The sequence below is a fragment of the Pseudophryne corroboree genome, chromosome 6 (assembly GCF_028390025.1).
Source record: "Pseudophryne corroboree isolate aPseCor3 chromosome 6, aPseCor3.hap2, whole genome shotgun sequence".
Classification (NCBI taxonomy): Eukaryota; Metazoa; Chordata; class Amphibia; order Anura; family Myobatrachidae; genus Pseudophryne; species Pseudophryne corroboree.
The window spans coordinates 483,978,174-484,001,279 of NC_086449.1; the positions used below are offsets into that span (position 1 = coordinate 483,978,174).

Genomic DNA, 23,106 nt, shown 5'->3' on the forward strand with positions numbered 1-23,106 from the left:
TAAGGTGCTCTTTTTGCTGGCTAATGCTTCAGCTAGAAGGGTCTCGGACTTGGGTGCCTTATCCTGTAGGTCTCCCCATTTGATTTTTCACCGTGACCGAGCGGTTCTTAGAATGCGGCCGGGTTATTTACCCAAGGTGGTGTCTTCCTTCCACCTTAACCAGGAGATTGTGGTTCCGGCCTTTAATTCTCCTGAGTTGTCTTCCAAAGAGCGGTCTTTGGATGTGGTACGGGCTCTCCGTATCTATGTGAAGAGAACCTCCTCCATTAGGAAATCTGATTCTCTTTTTGTACTGTTTGGTTTTCACAAACGTGGCTGGCCTGCTTCCAAGCAGACCCTGGCCAGATGGATTAGAATGGTGATTGCACATGCTTATGTACAGGCTGGTCGTCCAGCTCCTGCTACCATTAAAGCCCATTCTACTCAGTCGGTTGGACCTTCTTGGGCGGCCTACCGAGGTGCGGCCCTTGAACAATTGTGCAAGGTGGCTACGTGGTCCTCAGGGAACATGTTAATTAGGTTCTATGCCTTCGATACTTCCGCCTCCCAGGATGCTTCCTTTGGACACCGGGTTCTTGTGCCCGCTGCAGTGCGTCCCCTCCCATAAGGGACTGCTTTAGGACATCCCCAATGTTAATCCGTGTGGAGCCCAGTGTACCCTGCAGCAGAAAACGAGATTTATGGTAAGAACTTACCGTTGTTAAATCTCTTTCTGCGAGGTATACTGGGCTCCACAAGGCGCCCACCCTGACTCACTTAGCTTCTTTGGGTTGGTATGGCATAGCCGCTGACACCCTCTCCTGTGGTGAGTGTGTGGTGTAATTGGCTACGAGCGATTGTCGTCTCTAGTACCTGCTACTGCATTGGGCTGGTTAACGAAACTGAGCTCCTGTGCACGGAGGCGGGGTTATAGAGGAGGCAGCGCTGTGCATCTTGGCAACAGTCAACACTTTGAGCCTGTTGGTGCCTCGGATCAAGATCCTACTCTACACCCCCGATGTTAATCCTTGTGGAGCCCAGTGTACCTCGCAGAAACAGATTTAACAATGGTAAGTTCTACCATAAATATCGTTTTTTATTAGTTATATAACAGAAATGGTGTGAATGTTTTTGTTCATAGTCTTAATACATTTACCCATGTTAACTATTTTCTTTAAATAATAACTAGATAGATAATTGTGGTGATGTTATTTTACAGGTGAACACAAATTGCATTTTATCCCAGCCTTAATTGGTCCCTTTTTGGAGGTGACATTGATACCTCAGGCAGACTTACGGAATGTAATGATCCCTATTTTCCATGACATGATGGACTGGGAGCAGAGGCGAAGCGGCAACTTTAAGCAGGTAATAATTGGTTGTTAATGAATTACAAAAGAAACTAAAATAACTTGCTTTACATAACATAGTCAACAATAACAACATTTCCAGCATGCAGACAAAACAGACGAATGAGCCAACTTAGTATATTATATGTGATCTAAAGAAATCCCTGTAGTCTATTAAATACTTGCACTACATGCCTGGTTTCCTAAAATGGTCATTAACATTCTATGGGATAGATTAATTTAGCAGCGAAGTTCCATACTGTGCAGTGCACCAGGGTTGGACTGGCCCGCAGGGTTACAGGGGAAACCACCGGTGGGCCCCACTGCCTTCAACTGCAGGGGGCCCTCCTCCTCATCTAGAGATCAGGTTCCAGACTGTGCACTTGAACTATACAGTATACATATGTTACCTTTAACTGCACAGGACTATGGTGTTTTCTCTACTGTGCGTTGCTGCTATTAATCTGGTAGATTATGATGCGTGCACTAGCAGTATTTACTATATATATTTATCAAGGGGCCCAGACCATGCACTAATGGTTAGCCAAGCCTCTAACCATGGGGCCCTGTCAATGCATTTCCTTGGTAGGCCCTACACGCCCCAGTCCGACACTGCAGTGCACATTATGGGAGGGAAAACCTTGATTATTTTTTATTGCATATCCCACATTATAATAGTGTGAGTAGTTCTCACTGAAACTTGCTGCTAATTTAAATCTGCCCCTTTGAAAGTCAAGGGACAGATCCTATGCTTACAGATTCTTGTTTGGTATTATTTAGCAAGTACGACTGTAATGATATTCTAGTTATCGCAGACATTTAGAACATATCAATATCAGTCACAAACATTTTATTGAACTATTGTGAGAGACATAATCTTGGATCAAAGTAGCCTGTGTTTATTTAGGCCAAACAATTTTGACACTCCAGTACGTTTTCCTATTTTCCAGCTCAGAAGCTTGCTAAGTGTTCCAAGTACTTCTGCAGCTCCCACTCGATTTTTCTCCTGCTGTCTCAAACCATTTCTGTACACCCACCATCATGCTGCTCCATAGGAACATCGATTTGAAACATTGTTTAATGCACACAAAATAAATGACTTTGATTTCTGTGCAGGAGCAAAGATCTTAACCCTTGGATTGTGATACCCTTTAGTCTAGATATGAAGGAACAAAGCTGTGCAAATGAAATGATTTTTGGCTGTTCGAAGTAACTTATATTCATTACATCTGGTTAAGTCTTCCTAAGTGATAAATAATTTTTTATAGGCCTTATATGAAACCCTGCCATTCGCAGTAGCAGACATTGGACAATTAGAGTATGTACTTGTCACATGGAAATAAATAAATAGAATTCTGAATAAAGAATCCATGTATTTTTTTTTATACAGTTTTCAAACTCCTCGAATGACCTTTGTTGTTTTCACATTTATAATGGCTACTTACCAGTTTATGTGGCACGGCGATGTAGGGTGAAAAATTCGCCTTAAACAAGGCAACGGCCACTGGAGCTACACTGTGCAAGGGATGTTACAAGGAGACCTCACTCAGCTGCCAGAATCTCTGTGATTTCACATAGATTGCAATTTCTGAGCAGAAATAATTCCCATGTCTATCTTGGTCTGCAATTTAATCATTTGATAATTGTTCCTAATTTCACTTCACCTCTTCTTATTCATCTGTAAATTATTTAGAGTCAGATGTACTGGATAGTGATAAACTACAGTACCAACCAACCAACTCCTAACTGCCATGTTACAGGCTGTGTTTCAAAACATGACAGGAGCTGATTGGTACTTTATTTCTCTCCACTTTATCACTCTCCAAGACTTAGTACATCTGCACTTTAATTCTTTAGAAACCTTATAATTATGGATATAGATTTTTGCTTAGAAATCATGTGAAAGCAGAGGGAAATAAATGGTTTCCTCTTAAAACGGACCTTCAAGATAAAGAAAAAAATTGCTATAAAATACTTATTATATGTAATTACAATATATTATGTGCATGATGCAAAATTTCTTCCATGAATTATCTGAAAGGAAATGTGTAATTGCTATTGAGTGTGCCAATTTGGCATGAGATTGAGACGAGCTCAAGATTAGTAGTGCCTATAAAATACAACTTTATTAACATTGTTATAACGTAAAACATCACCTTTTAATTAAAATAACAAAGTGAACCTTTTTGGATCCACTCAATAAATCAGTGGTTGGCACCATAATCTTCATGGGTGTCTGCAGAGAAGCATCAGATGATTTTATTAACTCAAAGCGGCTTGATTAACAGTTAATGCAGTCTGCTGAGTTAAGACATTATAATCACAGACTTGTATAATATACACTATATGTATGCTTTACTATTTTGTTTAAAGTTATAATGCCAACACAGTTAAAATAACATTCCTACCATATCTGCATTCTGTTGTTGACATTACAGTGTCAAAATTGTGAATAAATCAAATCTAAGTTTGCCCTTTATGAAATTATTTAGGGTTCACTAAAAACTATTCTCATGGTAATTTCATAATATACTGTAGCTTTTGGTAATTTTCTAATGTGCTAATTACCAATACAAAAGAACTTGAGGCAGTGGTTTCTGTAGCAATAAAATAAATGCATACAATTTTCAGGAATGTATGCATTCAGGTATAGCAGTTGCAATATTTTATCTTATGTAGCTGCCCTTTCTCTTAAAGCTTTGTCCTCTCAACCCCCTCTTCTCAAGTACCACCGACATGTCATGTTTTGTGGATTTTCTCTATCCTGCACAGGTCAGTTAATCTATTTTGCAGGGTCAGTAATTCTTCCACCTGATTCCACAGACAGATATCCTAAAAACACTACTTGTTTGGTGATACTTGAGAGTTACTAAATACTACATTAAGGGATAAGGGGCGAATTCAGTTAGTGGCAAAATCACGGTAATTTACTATGATTGCTGTTTTCAAGACATTCATGTCTTTTTTTTTTTTTTACATGGTAATACCTCATGCAGGCCCCCGTGATTTGTGTACTCAATTACAAAATCGCAAAGACGGGATCACCGCAAAAATTGGTGGCAGAGGTGAAAAATTTGTAAATTTGCCTGTACCCCCCAGCCCACCCACCAAAAAAACACAAAACTAAACTAATATCGGATAACAGTATAAAAGTTTATTATTGGTTAGAATAATAGTATTTGTGGTTCTTAAATTGGGTTATATGCATTTCTCTAACGTCCTAGTGGATGCTGGGGACTCCGAAAGGACCATGGGGAATAGCGGCTCCGCAGGAGACTGGGCACAAAGTAAAAGCTTTAGGACTAGCTGGTGTGCACTGGCTCCTCCCCCTATGACCCTCCTCCAAGCCTCAGTTAGATTTTGTGCCCGAACGAGAAGGGTGCAATCTAGGTGGCTCTCCTGAGCTGCTTAGAGTAAAAGTTTAAATAGGTTTTTTATTTTCAGTGAGACCTGCTGGCAACAGGCTCACTGCATCGAGGGACTTAGGGGAGAGAAACGAACTCACCTGCGTGCAGAGTGGATTGGGTTTCTTAGGCTACTGGACATTAGCTCCAGAGGGACGATCACAGGCCCAGCCATGGATGGGTCCCGGAGCCGCGCCGCCGGCCCCCTTACAGATGCTGAAGCAAGAAGAGGTCCATAAATCGGCGGCAGAAGACTTTCCTGTCTTCATAAGGTAGCGCACAGCACTGCAGCTGTGCGCCATTGCTCTCAGCACACTTCACACTCCGGTCACTGAGGGTGCAGGACGCTGGGGGGGGGCGTCCTGGGAAGCAATGAATTTACCTTAGTTGGCGAAAAATACATCACATATAGCTCCTGGGCTATATGGATGTATTTAACCCCTGTCAGTTTTCCAGTAAAAAGCGGGAGAAGAGCCCGCCGTGAAGGGGGCGGGGCCTATCTCCTCAGCACACAGCGCCATTTTTCCCACACAGCTCCGCTGGTAGGAAGGCTCCCAGAATCTCCCCTGCATCCTGCAACTACAGAAACAGGGTAAAAAAGAGAGGGGGGCACTTATTTGGCAAAATAACAGATATAAGCAGCTATAAGGGATAGACACTTATTGTAAGGTTGTCCCTATACATATATAGCGCTCTGGTGTGTGCTGGCAAACTCTCCCTCTGTCTCCCCAAAGGGCTAAGTGGGTCCTGTCCTCTATCAGAGCATTCCCTGTGTGTGTGCTTGGTGTCGGTACGTGTGTGTCGACATGTATGAGGAGGAAAATGATGTGGAGGCGGAGCAGAGTGTCTGTAACAGTGATGTCACCCCCTAGGGGGTCGACACCTGAGTGGATGTACTGTTGAAAATTACGTGACAGTGTCAGCTCTATATAAAAAAACAGTGGTTGACATGAGACAGCCGGCTACTCAGCTTGTGCCTGTCCAGACGTCTCATAGGCCGTCAGGCAGATGGCAGATACAGACGCCGACACGGATACTGACTCCTGTGTCGACGGTGAAGAGACAACCGTGATTTCCAGTAGGGCCACACGTTACATGATTGAGACAATGGAAAATGTTTTATACATTTCAGATAATACGAGTACCACCAAAAAAGGGGTATTATGTTCGGTGAGGGAAAAACTACCTGTAGTTTTCCTGAATCTGAGAAATAAAATGTGTGATGATGCGTGGGTTTCCCCCCGATAACAATTAATAATTTCTTAAAAAGTATTGGCTGCATACCCTTTCCCGCCAGAGGTTAGGATGCATTGGGAAACACCCCCTAGGGGGGATAAGGCGCTCACACGCTTGTAAGAACAAGGGCTCTACCCTCTCATGAGATGGCCGCCCTTAAGGATCCTGCTGATAGAAAGCAGGAGGGTATCCAAAAAAAGGTATTTACACACATACTGGTGTTATACTGCGACCAGCTATCGCCTCAGCCTGGAGGTGCAGTGCTGGGTTGGCATGGTCGGATTCCCTGACTGGAAATATTGATATCCTAGATAAGGATAGTATATTATTGCCTATAGAGCATTTAAAAGATGCATTTCTATATATGCATGATGCACAGCGGAATAATTGCAGACTGGCATCAAGTATAAGTGCGTTGTCCAATTCTACCAGTAAAATGGTCAGGTGATGCGGATTCCAAACGTCATTTGGAAGTATTGCCTTTGAAAGGGGACATTTGGGGTCGGTCTTTTAGACCTGGTGGCCACGGCAACAGCTGGGAAATCCACGTTTGTACCCCAGGTCGCCTCTCAAAATAAGACGCCGTATTATCAGGCGCAGTCCTTTGTTGGCAAGCGGACAAAAGGTTCCTCTTTTCTGCTCGTGACAGAGGGAGAGGAAAAAGGCTGCAGAGATCAGCCAGTTCCCAGGAACAGAAACCCTTTCCAGCCTCTGCCAAGCCCTCAGTATGACGCTAGGGCTTTACAAGCTCAGGCACGGTGGGGGCCCGTTCTCAATGAATTTCAGTGCGCAGTGGGCTCACTCGCAAGTAGACCCCTGGATCCTTCAGGTAATATCTCAGGGGTACATATTGGAATTCGAGACGTCTCCCCCTCGCCGTTTCCAAAAGTCGACTTTACCGACGTCTCCCTCTGACAGGGAGGCAGTTTTGGAAGCCATTCACAAGCTGTATTCCCAGCAGGTGATAATCAAGGTACCCCTCCTGCAACAGGGAACGGGGTATTATTCCACACTATTGTGGTACCGAAGCCAGACGGCTCGGTGAGACCGATTCTAAAATCTAAAATCTTTGAACACTTACATACAGAGGTTCAAATTCAAGATTGAGTCACTCAGAGCAGTGATTGCGAACCTGGAAGAAGGGGACTACATGATGTCTCGGGACATCAAGGATGCTTACCTTCATGTCAAAATTTACCCTTCTCACCAAGGGTACCTCAGGTTTATGGTACAGAACTGTCACTATCAGTTCAGACGCTGCCGTAGGGATGGTCCACGGCACCCCGGGTCTTTACCAAGGTAATGGCCGAAATGATGATGTTCCTTCGAAGGAAGGGAATTTTAGTTATCCCTTACTTGGACGATTCCCTGATAAGGGTAAGATCCAGGGAACAGTTGGAGGTCGGTGTAGCACTATCTCAGATAGTGTTGCGGCAGCACGATTGGATTCTCAATATTCCAAAATCGCAGCTGGTTCCGTCGACGTGTCTTCTGTTCCTAGGGATGATCCTGGACACAGTCCAGAAAAAGGTGTTTCTCCCGGAGGAGAAAGCCAGGGAGTTATCCGAGCTAGTCAGGAACCTCCTCAAACCGAGCCAAGTCTCAGTGCATCAATGCACAAGGGTTCTGGGTAAAATGGGGGCTTCCTACGAAGCAATCCCATTTGGCAGATTCCACACAAGAACTTTCCAGTGGGACCTGCTGGACAAATGGTCCGGGTCGCATCTTCAGATGCATCAGCGGATAACCCTGTCACCAAGGACAAGGGTGTCCCTCCTGTGGTGGTTGCAGAGTGCTCATCTTCTAGAGGGCCGCAGATTCGGCATTCAGGACTGGGTCCTGGTAACCACGGATGCCAGCCTGCGAGGCTGGGGAGCAGTCACACAGGGAAGGAATATCCAGGACTTATGGTCAAGCCTGGAGACATCACTTCACATAAATATCCTGAAGCTAAGGGACATTTACAATGCTCTAAGCTTAGCAAGACCTTTGCTTCAAGGACAGCCGGTGTTGATCCAGTCGGACAACATCACGGCAGTCACCCACGTAAACAGACAGGGTGGCACAAGAAGCAGAAGGGCAATGACAGAAGCTGCAAGGATTCTTCGCTGGGCGGAAAATCATGGGATAGCACTGTCAGCAGTATTCATTCCGGGAGTGGACAACTGGGAAGCAGACTTCCTCAGCACGACCTCCACCCAGGGAGAGTGGGGACTTCACCCAGAAGTCTTCCACAGGATTATAAACCGTTGGGAAAAACTCGACAGGTATTGCGCCAGGTCCAGGGACCCTCAGGCAATAGCTGTAGACGCTCTGGTAACACCGTGGGTGTACCAGTCAGGGTATGTGTTTCCTCCTCTGCCTCTCATACCCAAGGTACTGAGATTGATAAGATGGTGAGGAGTAAGCACTATATTCGTGGCTCCGGATTGGCCAAGAAGGACTTGGTAACCGGAACTTCAAGAGATGCTCACGGAGGATCCGTGGCCTCTACCTCTAAGAAGGGACCTGCTCCAGCAAGGACCCTGTCTGTTCCAAGACTTACCGCGGCTGCGTTTGACGGCATGGCGGTTGAACGCCGGATCCTGAAGGAAAAAGGGCATTCCGGATGAAGTCATCCCTATCCTGATCAAAGCCAGGAAGGATGTAACCGCAAAAACATTATCACCGCAATTGGCGAAAATATGTTGCGTGGTGCGAGGCCAGTAAGGCCCGACGGTGGAAATTCGACTGGGTCGATTCCTACATTTCCTGCAAACAGGAGTGTCTATGGGCCTGAAATTGGGGTCCATTAAGGTTCAAATTTCGGCCCTGTCAATTTTCTTCCAAAAAGAACTAGCTTCAGTCCCTGAAGTTCAGACTTTTGTAAAAGGGGTACTGCATATACAGCCTCCTTTTGTGCCTCTAGTGGCACTTGGGATCTCAATGTAGTTTTTTTTTTGGATTCCAAAAGTCACATTGGTTTGAACCACTTAAATCTGTGGAGTTAAAATATCTCACATGGAAAGTGGTCATGCTGTTGGCCCTGGCCTGGGCCAGGCGCGTGTCAGAATTGGCGGCTTTATCCTGTAAAAGCCCTTATCTGATTTTCCATTCGGACAGGGCGGAATTGAGGACTCGTCCTCAATTTCTCCCTAAGGTGTTTTCAGCATTTCACTTAAACCAACCTATTGTGGTGCCTGCGACTACTAGGGACTTGGAGGATTCCAAGTTGCTGGACGTAGTCAGGGCCCTGAAAATATATGTTTCCAGGACGGCTGGAGTCAGAAAATCTGACTCGCTGTTTATCCTGTATGCACCCAACAAGCTGGGTGCTCCTGCTTCTAAGCAGACGATTGCTCGTTGGATTTGCAGTACAATTCAGCTTGCACATTCTGTGGCAGGCCTGCCACAGCCAAAATCTGTAAAAGCCCATTCCACACGGAAAGTGGGCTCATCTTGGGCGGCTGCCCGAGGGGTCTCGGCTTTACAACTTTGCCGAGCAGCTACTTGGTCAGGGGCAAACACGTTTGCTAAATTCTACAAATTTGATACCCTGGCTGAGGAGGACCTGGAGTTCTCTCATTCGGTGCTGCAGAGTCATCCGCACTCTCCCGCCCGTTTGGGAGCTTTGGTATAATCCCCATGGTCCTTTCGGAGTCCCCAGCATCCACTAGGACGTTAGAGAAAATAAGAATTTACTTACCGATAATTCTATTTCTCATAGTCCGTAGTGGATGCTGGGCGCCCATCCCAAGTGCGGATTGTCTGCATTACTTGTACATAGTTATTGTTACAAAAATCGGGTTATTGTTGTTGTGAGCCATCTTTTCAGAGGCTCCTTCTGTTATCATGCTGTTAACTGGGTTCAGATCATAAGTTGTACGGTGTGATTGGTGTGGCTGGTAATGAGTCTTACCCGGGATTCAAAATCCTTCCTTATTGTGTACGCTCGTCCGGGCACAGTATCCTAACTGAGGCTTGGAGGAGGGTCATAGGGGGAGGAGCCAGTGCACACTAGCTAGTCCTAAAGCTTTTACTTTGTGCCCAGTCTCCTGCGGAGCCGCTATTCCCCATGGTCCTTTCGGAGTCCCCAGCATCCACTACGGACTATGAGAAATAGAATTATCGGTAAGTAAATTCTTATTTTTTTTATGTAGAAAAATTATAGCTTTTTTTTTTGCAGCAAAATAAGTGCTCTCATTAAATTTGGGGTACATCAAAATGGGTATAAGTATATATTTAGGTCATTTTAGGTGACTTTTAAATAAAAAAGTTGAAACAGACTGATTACTCCCACCTGCAACTCTAAAAACAATTGTCCCACTCATAAAGCACCCCAATATACCTGTCCCATACCTTGATCCCCAATATCCAGAATTTTACATTATTTTTTACCACAAAAATTACATCATTGCTGGCCAATTAAAAAATAATAAAAAAATTCTAAGTTCCTAATTAGTCATTCAGGGGTGTGTCCCAGGAGTTCTAAACCAAATCCTGACATTCTTAACTTAAAATATTTATTTTCCCCTAAGTTTATCACCTGCTCAGTGTTGGTAAATTGAAATTCTCAGTAAAATTACAGCTAATCCATTTTCGCAGACAATTGAATTGGCGCATTTCGCAAATTGCTGTAAATTCACAGTTTTTACTGCAAAAATTCACTGTTAATTCACGCTTTTTAGCTACTTTTTCATGACTAATTGAATTTAACCATAAGTCTACCTAAAATTGTCATAAATGCAAAATATTTCTAACCTGTCTTGTGATAATCCAGTGCTTCTACTGCCCTGCATTCAGTGCAGTGCTTGTATGTAAGAAGGTGCCAGGCAGCAGGATTGAAGAGTATCCCCAAATGCTGCTGCAGTCCTGATATACTCTTCATACTTCTGCGAAGTCAGAATTTTTTGTTTTCATATGGGCAGTGCTGTGTAATGCAGGTAATATTTTGCATTTATATTCCATCCAAAATGGAATGGTGGATTTAACACTTATTATGAATTTTATTAATTTAGAGCGTTGGCTGGCTAGGGAGGGTATTTATTCTCCATTCTCACCATCGGGTGTTGGTTACATTCCCATTTAGGTTAATACTACACTTTTTCCTCTGGATATAGTGAAATATTATCCTTGCCATAAAGTACACATTAAACCATTCTGGTCACTTGAGTCTTAAGATATAAGATTCGCAAAGAGATATTTCTGTAAACCCACAGTTCTATAGACACAGTCTGACTGAATTTAGCCAACATGGGAACCCCTGTTACCACCCAGCTACGGTCTTTCAGCATCAATTTAAGAAGTGTTTGGTTTGCGTAGACTCTGCTTCATCCTTACTTGCATAAGCTTGGATCTGGAGCATGTGCAAAACGAGAACACGCAAATGTACTCATGACCACTTTATATCAAAATACTTGCAAATTTTGAGTACAATTCCCCTTTAAGATGTCAAATGTCGTTGCTAAAGAAGAACCTCTAAAACGATCTTTAAAAGTTTAAAATAAAAAAAACAGCTGGCAAACAATGAGTTACTTTATGTGGTGGTTGGGGGTAACTGATAACTGCAGCATACTTTTTTTATTCCACAATCGTATACTGTAGTGTGAGATTCTTGTGTACGTAAACAGATGTGGGTGAGGGTACATGCTATAGATGTATTATAAGGACAAAAGGCAATAGTAAGGAAAGGAATGTGTTGGAATGGGCTTTGCATGAGATGAAACCCTGCAGGAAAAATGAAGGCAATTTACTGCTGGGCTGCATTTTTTTTATTTGAATCCATATATAGCTAGCTGCCTTAGCAGCAGTATCAGCTCAGCCTGTAGTTTAAAGTCACGTTGCTGTGTGACAATTAGTCCTGAGAACGTTCTCGTGGAATGGGGATAGCTTAACACGGATGACAATATGACCTATGACAGCTCGCTCCTGAATTCTGATTAGCAGAACACACAGTGTGCATCAAGCCCTGGAGAAATTCTTGCACACTAAAACAAAGCACCTTTTATGTATCTCTTTGAGGTTGAAGCAAAGCTAATTGACAAATTGGATAGCCTAATGTCTGAAGGAAGAGGTGATGAAACATATCGGGAGCTCTTCAACAGTATGTAAGTAATATTAACAATATTATTCATAAAGGATCTCATAGACAAATGTGCAATTATTACAATTAAAAGTACAATGTGTGACTCTCCTATGCTAATGCCACTACAGTATTTATTGCTTCGTATATTCCATCTGCTCAGTAGTAATGTATTATTAAAAGCAAGAGCTGCTCATGTGTGGGTGTTGTGTTGGCATGTTGTATTTTCTGAGGAAGGTGAAAAATAGGTAACGGGCAGATGCTTCATTAAATGCTTTTCTGTCATGGTTTAAATAGCCAAGAAAAAAATGCTGTTTGTCATCTCAGCCTTCTGTGTGAGTGTTACTAATGATTTGTTGTTTTTAGCAGTGTTGTAGTGTATAATCAGGACTGCATGTGTAATATTTACTATGTGTACTTTATTCCAAGCCCAAGATCCCTTTTTATGCTTCAAATGAATGTTTTTGTAAACATATGGGTGAGAGAGTGTTCCCTGTTGTTCCAGTTCTGAGATGAGAAAGAGGGTGAGACTGTGCCTGTGCAGGTTATGCTGTGATGCTGATCATAGTGACTGCTAGATTATAAAAAGGGTTCTTGTTCTTCTAAAGTGTTAATATCACCTGTAACTAAATTAGTACATTAATACTTCCATCCACAAATAATCTTACTGTACCACTTTCAATGTGATCTTAGATCTTTGACAATGTGAAGTACTGTGCCTGTAAACAAAGATTGCCTACATTTACAGTAACCAACATGGTTTTATCTCTGGTGATACTTTACTGTATTTCTGATAGGGAAATGACATCACTAAAGGCCTGTGTCAGATGTGGACACAATGTCGATATCAGACGCAGTGGAGAAAATGTTAGTTGCAAAGTGAGTGACAGTTGGGTGGATACACGTGTTTCACTTTCTGGGCGTGTCCTAATCAGTTGCTGCAAATTCATTTGCAGTTGGACTGGCCCCAGCATCTTAGTTGAGACCTCTGAATCAAGCCCTAAGAGTGGTGCCAATTGCGCACTTTTTAGTCTATGACTAAACTGCGGCATCTACTCATTTCTAACTGAAATAATTAATTTGTAATACGGAGACAATCTCACATGAGCACGTTAATTGCTTGAATGTTTTAGAACACAGTCGAGTTCTAGAAAAGTGCCCAAAGCGTTTAATAAAAGTGGTTTCCATCTGAATTGCAGTATGTACAGTATATATGAGCAGAGCCTGTGACAGAGAGGAAGTTAGGTACTCATTGGAAGTCACAACAACATATATATTGCAGTGGCCACATGAGACCTACAGTATGGATGTGCAGTGGATATAGAGATGTTTTTTGTTATTAATCTGGAAAAAAGAGTTGCTCACTTCAGCATCATTGGGACTTATTGCAGACAACAACTGGGATATCCATTCCTTAAGTATTTGCTCACCTGTAGCACATGTGCAATAGATGTTTCTCTGACGTCCTAGTGGATGCTGGGAACTCCGTAAGAACCATGGGGAATAGCGGCTCCGCAGGAGACAGGGCACATCTAAAGAAAGCTTTAGGATCACCTGGTGTGCACTGGCTCCTCCCCCTATGACCCTCCTCCAAGCCTCAGTTAGATTTTCTGTGCCCGACGAGAAGGGTGCACACTAGGGGCTCTCCTGAGCTCTTTGTGAAAGTTTTAGTTTAGGTTTATTATTTTCAGTGAGACCTGCTGGCAACAGGCTCACTGCATCGAGGGACTAAGGGGAGAAGAAGCGAACTCACCTGCGTGCAGAGTGGATTGGGCTTCTTAGGCTACTGGACATTAGCTCCAGAGGGACGATCACAGGTTCAGCCTGGATGGGTCACCGGAGCCGCGCCGCCGGCCCCCTTACAGAGCCAGAAGAGCGAAGAGGTCCGGAAAAATCGGCGGCAGAAGACTTTCCTGTCTTCAGATAAAGGTAGGCGCACAGCACCGCAGCTGTGCGCCATTGCTCTCAGCACACTTCACACTCCGGTCACTGAGGGTGCAGGGCGCTGGGGGGGCAGCGCCCTGAGACGCAATAAATCGATAGAAAACCTTTTATGGCTAAAATAAATGCATCACATATAACTCCTGGGCTATATGGATGCATTTAACCCCTGCCAAAACATACAAGAAAACGGATGATAAGGACGCCGAGAAAGGGGCGGAGCCTATCTCCTCAGCACACTGGCGCCATTTTCCCTCACAGCTCAGTTGGAGGGAAGCTCCCTGGCTCTCCCCTGCAGTCACTACACTACAGAAAGGGGTTAAAAAAGAGAGGGGGGCACAAATTAGGCGCAGTATAAACAATACAGCAGCTATAAAGGGAAAAACACTTATATAAGGTTATCCCTGTATATATATAGCGCTCTGGTGTGTGCTGGCAAACTCTCCCTCTGTCTCCCCAAAGGGCTAGTGGGGTCCTGTCCTCTATCAGAGCATTCCCTGTGTGTGTGTGTGCTGTGTGTCGGTACGTTTGTGTCGACATGTATGAGGAGAAAAATGATGAGGAGACGGAGTAGAGTGTCTGTAATAGTGTTGTCACCCCCTGGGGGGTCGACACCTGAGTGGATGTACTGTTGAAATTGCGTGACAGTGTCAGCTTTGTATAAAAGACAGTGGTTGACATGAGACAGCCGGCTACTCAGCTTGTGCATGTCCAGACGTCTCATACAGGGGCTCTAAAGCGCCCGTTACCTCAGATACAGACGCCGACACGGATACTGACTCCTGTGTCGACGGTGAAGAGACAACCGTGATTTCCAATAGGGCCACACATTGCATGATTGAGGCAATGGAAAAAGTTTACACTCTTCTGATAATATAAATACCACCAAAAAAAGGGGTATTATGTTTGGTGAGGAAAAACTTCCTGTAGTTTTCCTGAATCTGAGAAATAAAATGAGGTGTGTGATGATGCGTGGGTTTCCCCCCGATAACAATTGATAATTTCTAAAAAGTTATTGGCAGTATACCTTTTCCCGCCAGAGGTTAGGGTGCGTTGGGAAACACCCCCTAGGGGGGATAAGGCGCTCACACGCTTGTAAGAACAAGGGCTCTATCCTCTCTGGAGATGGCCGCCCTTAGGGATCCTGCTGATAGAAAGCAGGAGGGTATCCTAAAATGTATTTACACACATACTGGTGTTATACTGCGACCAGCAATCGCCTCAGCCTGGATGTGCAGTGCTGGGTTGGCGTGGTCGGATTCCCTGACTGGAAATTTGATATCCTAGATAAGGACAGTATATTATTGCCTATAGAGCAATTAAAAGATGCATTTCTATATATGCATGATGCACAGCGGAATATTTGCCGACTGGCATCAAGTATAAGTGCGTTGTCCAATTATACCAGTAAAGTGGTCAGGTGATGCGGATTCCAAACGGCATTTGGAAGTATTGCCTTAAAAAAAAAAAAAAGGGGGATGTACCCCAGGTCGCCTCTCAAAATAAGACGCCGTATTATCAGGCGCAGTCCTGGTTGGCAAGCGGACAAAAGGGTTCCTCTTTTCTGCTCGTGACAGAGGGAGAGGAAAATGGCTGCAGAGATCAGCCAGTTCCCAGGAACAGAAACCCTTTTCCGCCTCTGCCAAGCTCTCAGTATGACGCTAGGGCTTTACAAGTTCAGGCACGGTGGGGGCCCGTTCTCAATGAATTTCAGTGCGCAGTGGGCTCACTCGCAAGTAGACCCCTGGATCCTTCAGGTAATATTTCAGGGGTACAAATTGGAATTCGAGACGTATTCCCCTCGCCGTTTCCAAAAGTCTGTTTTACCGACGTCTCCCGCTGACAGGGAGGCAGTTTTGGAAGCCATTCACAAGCTGTATTCCCAGCAGGTGATAATTAAGGTACCCCTCCTGCAACAGGGAACCGGGGTATTATTCCACACTATTGTGGTACCGAAGCCAGACTGCTCGGTGAGACCGATTTTAAAATCTAAAATCTTTGAACACTTACATACAGAGGTTCAAATTCAAAATTGAGTCACTCAGAGCAGTGATTGCAAACCTGGAAGAAGGGGACTACATGATGTCTCGGGACATCAAGGATGCTTACCTTCATGTCAAAATTTACCCTTCTCACCAAGGGTATCTCAGGTTATGGTACAGAACTGTCACTATCAGTTCAGACGCTGCCGTAGGGATGGTCCACGGCACCCCGGGTCTTTACTGAAGTAATGACCGTAATGATGATATTCCTTCGAAGGAAGGGAATTTTAGTTATCCTTTACTTGGACGATTCCCTGATAAGGGTGAGATCCAGGGAACAGTTGGAGATCGGTGTAGCACTACCTCAGGTAGTGTTGCGGCAGCACGATTGGATTCTCAATATTCCAAAATCGCAGCTGGTTCCGACGACTTGTCTTCTGTTCCTAGGGATGATCCTGGACACAGTCCAGAAAGAAGGTGTTTCTCCCGGAGGAGAAAGCCAGGGAGTTATCCGAGCTAGTCAGGAACCTCCTAAAACCGAACCAAGTCTCAGTGCATCAATGCACAAGGGTTCTGGGTAAAAATGGTGGCTTCCTACGAAGCAATCCCATTCGGCAGATTCCACGCAAGACTTTCCAGTGGAACCTACTGGACAAATGGTCCGGGTCGCATCTTCAGATGCTTCAGCGGATAACCCTGTCACCAGGGACAAGGGTATCCCTCCTGTGGTGGTTGCAGAGTGCTCATCTTCTAGAGGGCCGCAGATTCGGCATGCGGGACTGGGTCCTGGTGGCCACGGATGCCAGCCTGCGAGGCTGGGGAGCAGTCACACAGGGAAGGAATATCCAGGGCTTATGGTCAAGCCTGGAGACATCACTTCACATAAATGTCCTGAAGCTAAGGGCCATTTACAATGCTCTAAGCTTAGCAAGACCTCTGCTTCAAGGTCAGCCGGTGTTGATCCAGTCGGACAACATTACGGCAGTCACCCACGTAAACAGACAGGGTGCCACAAGAAGCAGGAGGGCAATGGCAGAAGCTGCAAGGATTCTTCGCGGGGCGAAAAACCATGTGATAGCACTGTCAGCAGTTTTCATTCCGGGAGTGGACAACTGGGAAGCAGTTTTCCTCAGCACGACCTCCACCCGGGAGAGTAAGGACTTCACCCAGAAGTCTTCCACATGATTATAAACCGTTGGGAAAAACTCGACAGGTATTGCGCCACGTCAAGGGACCCTCAGGCAATAGCTGTAGATGCTCTGGTAACACCGTGGGTATACCAATCAGTGTATGGGTTCCCTCCTCTGCCTCTCATACCCAAGGTACTGAGATTGATAAGATGGAGAGGAGTAAGCACTATATTAGTGGCTCCGGATTGGCCAAGAAGGAATTGGTAACCGGAACTTCAAGAGATGCTCACGGAGGATCCGTAGCCTCTACCTCTAAGAAGGGACCTGCTCCAGCAAGGACCTTGTCTGTTCCAAGACTTACCGCGGCTGCGTTGACGGCATGGCGGTTGAACGCCGGATCCTGAAGGAAAAAGGCATTCCGGATGAAGTCATCCCTATCCTGATCAAAGCCAGGAAGGATGTAACCGCAAAACATTATCACCGCATTTGGCGAAAATATGTTGCGTGGTGCGAGGCCAGTAAGGCTCGACGGAGGAAATTCAACTGGGTCGATTCCTGCATTTCCTGCAAACAGGAGTATCTATGGGCCTGAAATTGGGGTCCATTAAGGTTCAAATTTCGGCTCTGTCAATTTTCTTCCAAAAAAGAACTAGCTTCAGTCCCTGAAGTTCAGACATTTGTTAAAGGGGTACTGCATATACAGCCTCCTTTTGTGCCTTTAGTGGCACTTTTGGGATCTCCAGGTGGTTTTTGGGGTCCAAAAGTCACATTGGTTTGACACACTTAAATCTGTGGAGTTAAAATATCTCACAGAAAAAGTGGTCATGCTGTTGGCTCTGGCCTGGGCCAGGCGCGTGTCAGAATTGGTGGCTTTATCCTGTAAAAGCCCTTATCTGATTTTCCATTCGGACAGGGCGGAATTGAGGACTCGTCCTCAGTTTCTCCCTAAGGTGGTTTCAGCGTTCACCTGAACCAAACCTATTGTGGTGCCTGCGGCTACTAGGGACTTGGAGGACTCCAAGTTGCTAGACGTTGTCAGGACCCGGAAAATATATGTTTCCAGGACGGCTGGAGTCAGGAAATCTGACTCGCTGTTTATCCTCTATGCACCCAACTAGCTGGGTGCTCCTGCTTCTAAGCAGACTATTGCTCGTTGGATTTGTAGTACAATTCAGCTTGCACATTCTGTGGCAGGCCTGCCACAGCCAAAAATCTGTAAATGCCCACTCCACAAGGAAGGTGGGCTCATCTTGGGCAGCTGCCCGAGGGGTCTCGGCTTTACAACTTTGCCGAGCAGTTACTTGGTCAGGAGCAAATACGTTTGTAAAATTCTACAAATTTGATACCCTGGCTGAGGAGGACCGGGAGTTCTCTCATTGGGGGCTGCAGAGTCATCCGCACTCTCCCGCCCGTTTGGGAGCTTTGGTATAATCCCCATGGTCCTTACGGAGTTCCCAGCATCCACTAGGACGTCAGAGAAAATAAGAATTTACTTACCGATAATTCTATTTCTCGTAGTCCGTAGTGGATGCTGGGCGCCCATCCCAAGTGCGGATTGTCTGCAATACTGGTACATAATTATTGTTACCAAAAAATTCGGGTTATTGTTGTAGTGAGCCATCTTTTCGAGAGGCTTCTCTATTATCATGCTGTTAACTGGGTTCAGATCACAAGTTGTACAGTGTGATTGGTGTGGCTGGTATGAGTCTTGCCCGGGATTCAAAATCCTTCCTTATTGTGTACGCTCGTCCGGGCACAGTATCCTAACTGAGGCTTGGAGGAGGGTCATAGGGGGAGGAGCCAGTGCACACCAGGTGATCCTAAAGCTTTCTTTAGATGTGCCCTGTCTCCTGCGGAGCCGCTATTCCCCATGGTCCTTACGGAGTTCCCAGCATCCACTACGGACTACGAGAAATAGAATTATCGGTAAGTAAATTCTTATTTTTTATCATTCTGTATTTGCACTATAGAAACATAGGCCCAAATATAACAGGCTCAGATTTGCTGGTCCCAGAATGATACTGGCAACATAGGCACTACATTTAAAGTGTCAATTAGTTTTAAAACAAATTGTTTTCACCTTAAAACTAATTGGCGCCTTAAATCTATAGAGGCTATGGGGGTTATTCAATGCTTGTCAGAAAAGCGGAAGTTTCCGATTTTTTTAGGTTGGAAGGGGTTCCGACCCATTTAGTGCTTTTTTTCCCGACAAGTCGGCAATTCTGACTTGTCAGAAAACACGTGGATCGGTGGATTAGCCGCGTATCTACGTGTTTTGTTTTATCCGCGGCCTGTTTCTGAAAATGTCATTCCGACTTTTAAAAAAAAGTAGGATTGTCATTGCCGGGAATGGCCAAATCCTGTCGCATTTGGCCGCTCATTGAATACTGCTTTGTCAGATCCTTTCCATCGGAAAGGATCCGACAAGCATTGAATAACCCCCTATGTTGCCAAATTCACATCTCAACCAGCAAATCAGAGCCTATTATATTTGGGTCATAGTCCACATTTTCATGGAATGTGTATAGTACCAATTATGGTATTGTACTCTAGCCATGGGTCATATCTTATTGTATCATAGACATGGAGATTTACAAATAAGTGTTTGATAGCTGGCAGTGTGCTCCACTGACATTACACGGCCAATTAGTAGCAGCAGAATGTAGGCCAATGTTGAGGAATAGGAATAAGCCAACAATTGTAGTGTTTCATGTTGAAGTCCATAAACATTGCTCACTGGTTAGAATTGTTCCTCTCCAAATCAACTCTCATTTCATAATAATAATAATAATAATAATAAGAAGAAGAATATAATATATTCATGATTAATGGTGAAGACATTTACTAACAATCAGCATTGTTTTATGGACATGGGTTTTGTTGTGATACACATGTGTATCTATTGCTACTGTTCGTTTTGTTTCCATGTATTAATATAATTAAAATAATGTGTTTTTTATGACTATAAATGATTGGCTGAGTGGTAATACAGACTGCTCTGCCGTGCTCGGCAGATATTAACTTATTTTGCGTCTGGCATTCCCCTGGAGCGGTCAGTTGGTTCAGTAGGGTTTACTTGTCAGATATGAATTGACTTGATCCCATATGGATTATGTTGGACAAAGACAGGATAAAGATGTCAGTTATCTATTATAGTTGCAGCTTTTTTCCTTTTTCATTCTGGCAAAAGGAATTATTAATGGGAACATGAACAGTTAATAGTATTAATACTATTAATGGGGCATGAATAGTTATATTTTTATGGGGCAATCATATTCATTTCAGATCAGGGGCATTAGCATTTGGATTAGTGGAGTATAGTATGATTAATAATGAGTGTTTTGACTCATCTACAGATGTTTTATAAATTGCTTTAATAAACTGTAATTTCAGTATGCAAACTGCTAGAAGTTAGTGTTGGCAAACTGCTGCATATATATACAGTTATGAGGCTCAAAATTCTTACTGTGAAAGTTGTTGACGTGTTCATGATGTATTTGAGGGGTTGACATATGGCATGCTTCATCTGTGATATATTCCTGTAGAGAAGCCCAGAACATTTATCATACCAATTTTCTAGCATTTTTCTCTTTGTGCAACTTTACGCTTCAGTAGTGTACCTTTATAAGGAAAGCACCACCTAAGTAATTTTAGTTTTATGCTTGCTGTTCTACATTCTGCAGAAAAAGCTTGTGTGTAGTATGGCACTGTGGCACACAGACCATTCAGTAGAAAATGTATTGATCAAGCTGCAGACACAAAACATTAGTTATCTCTGTCATGTCATTATGTATACTTCAGCTGTCTGTGCAGGATGTAGTTAATTTACCGGTGGTCAGGAGACCAGCGCCAGAATCCCAACAGCCGTCGAAATACCGCCGGTCGGTCTGTGCCATGTCATTGTGTTGAACATCTAGAACCAATACTCATGATGAATGTATTAAATGATATCAGCAGGGCTTAATATTGGGCTGTACAAAGTGTAATTAAGTTGTTAGAACTATGGTTGTTGCTATTTGCTAAACAGTAGTTATATTGAATATTTAGCCTATTTGACCATCAGGGACCCTAGAAATTCTGTAATAATCAAATATTAATATGTATAGAAATGGTATAAAATAAGGTTAATAGTTGTTTTGCCAATACAAATAATAAGGTCTTCGTGGGATTGTCTGGTTTTATAGATGGATTTTGCAAATACGTTCCACTTTAATAAAACTTGTAATATTGTTTATTTTTCATTGTTTTAGGAAGTCAAACATATTTTTTTTAATACACATTTCCTATTGAAAACATAACTGCTTAAATATTAATTTTGTGCATAATCTGAACATTATTTTTTATCACTGCTTCCTGGATTAGAATTCCTCTGTTTGGTCCCTATCCTAGGTAAGATATGTGTACAGGTGAAGAGACTCTAGGCATAATCTGAACATTAGACACAGATGCATGGGAAAATGCAGCTGGTTAGGTAGAACAATAAAAAGTTAAAAGAAAAACCCTGACATTGAGTCAAGTAAATTTGTGGCTGTTATGAAGTGTTTACATGGGAAACTGGACGACAGCAATTAAATGCCTCAGTGATGTGCGGTGGGGTGAGGCAGAGCCTTTTCAGTCATACAAATGTTTGTGTCAGAGTTTTGACTGTCTAAAGTATATGAAAAATACAAAGAGCATGTTTGAAATAATCTTCTTTGTATTATTCTAATCATTTTTGTAGTCAAAACACTGGAGTAAAAGGTCTATAGCAGGTTAGGCAGTGCCTCTCCTGCCTATCTTTTCTGCACATCTCAGATCAAAAGTCACCTAATTTCCAAGAGTTTATACTTCTGCACCTGTGTATAATGCCCAGATGTACCATTTGGCTCATATACTGCATTTAAATCTGGCTCTGGTGCTAGCCAGTGCCTCCTGAGCCATTTAGCTCACCGCACGTCCCTGAAATGCCTGAACTTTGTACAGTAGTTATACAGAGAATATCCACATTGTGGCACCAGAATTACTATAGCTCAATAAGGTGCAAATTTACAACCAACATATACTGTAAGTCTGGTTTGACTCTTTGAGTTTAATGCATATGTCTAAAACAAGTTAAATATGCGGATGTAGGCCTCATTTAGAAGCATGTAAAATCATTTGTGCTACGTAATGATGCATCTTGATGCTAAACTGATGTACTATGAATACGCACAACTTGCTTTCTTAGGTAAAGTTGCTGTCTTGTGGGGATGCGGTCAACATCCCGCTGGACGGGATCCCGGCGGTCGAAATACCGACGCCGGAATCCCGACCGCCACAATCCCGACATATTCTCCCTCCGTGGGTGTCCACGACACCCATAGATGGAGAATATAATAGTGTGCCGAGCGCAGCGAGGCACCGTGCCCGCCAGGGGCTGCGTTCCGCTCGCCACCCCTGTCAGGATTGTGTTTTCGGGATTCCGGCATCGGTATTTCGACCGCCGGGATCCCATCCAGCGGGATTACGTACTGATCCCGTCTTGTGGTACCTTTGTGTTTTTAGAAATGGATCAAGACCATTAACATGCAAACGTAATACAGTGAGGGCATGTATATGCAAGTAAAATACATCTCTTGAAGGCTTGCCTTATTTTGAGTTACAGAGCTTCTGAAATAGTTTGCTTTGATATTTAAATTTTGCCCTTGTATAGCCCAGGTGCAAATTTTGGAGATATTGATAATTGACCCATTTTTGTTTTTGATTCTTATACTGCATATGGTAGCTGTAACCTGAAGATAAGTGAAATTCATAAAACAAATGTCGAGGCGCAAGTGCTTAAACACAAAATTGTATCATCACCTCAATATTAGGCGCATAAGGTACAGAAAATGCTCTTACCACTAGAGGCCACTGTATCCTGAATTGAAACAGTTTAGATAGGTCATCTAGAATCTTGTTGGTCTATTATTCTAATTGTCTTTACATAAGTCAATAGAAAAACTTTCATGCAATATTTGCTCTCAACATACTTTTGTCTGTGTTTAGAGTTAAAAAAAATAGATA

General features: G+C 43.6%; 1 protein-coding gene across 3 annotated transcripts in view; it reads left to right on the plus strand.

Annotated features, from left to right (window-relative positions):
- DOCK4 (dedicator of cytokinesis 4) overlaps positions 1-23,106 on the plus strand; it is an 803,151-nt gene that overhangs the window by 664,195 nt on the left and 115,850 nt on the right. For 2 of the 3 annotated variants that reach the window (XM_063927278.1, XM_063927280.1), the window contains 3 exons: positions 1,199-1,347; positions 11,969-12,054; positions 21,445-21,471. In XM_063927278.1, the coding sequence (XP_063783348.1) occupies positions 1,199-1,347; positions 11,969-12,054; positions 21,445-21,471 (262 nt within the window). The remainder of the gene's footprint in view (positions 1-1,198; positions 1,348-11,968; positions 12,055-21,444; positions 21,472-23,106) is intronic. The other variant, XM_063927279.1, reaches the window with a different exon arrangement.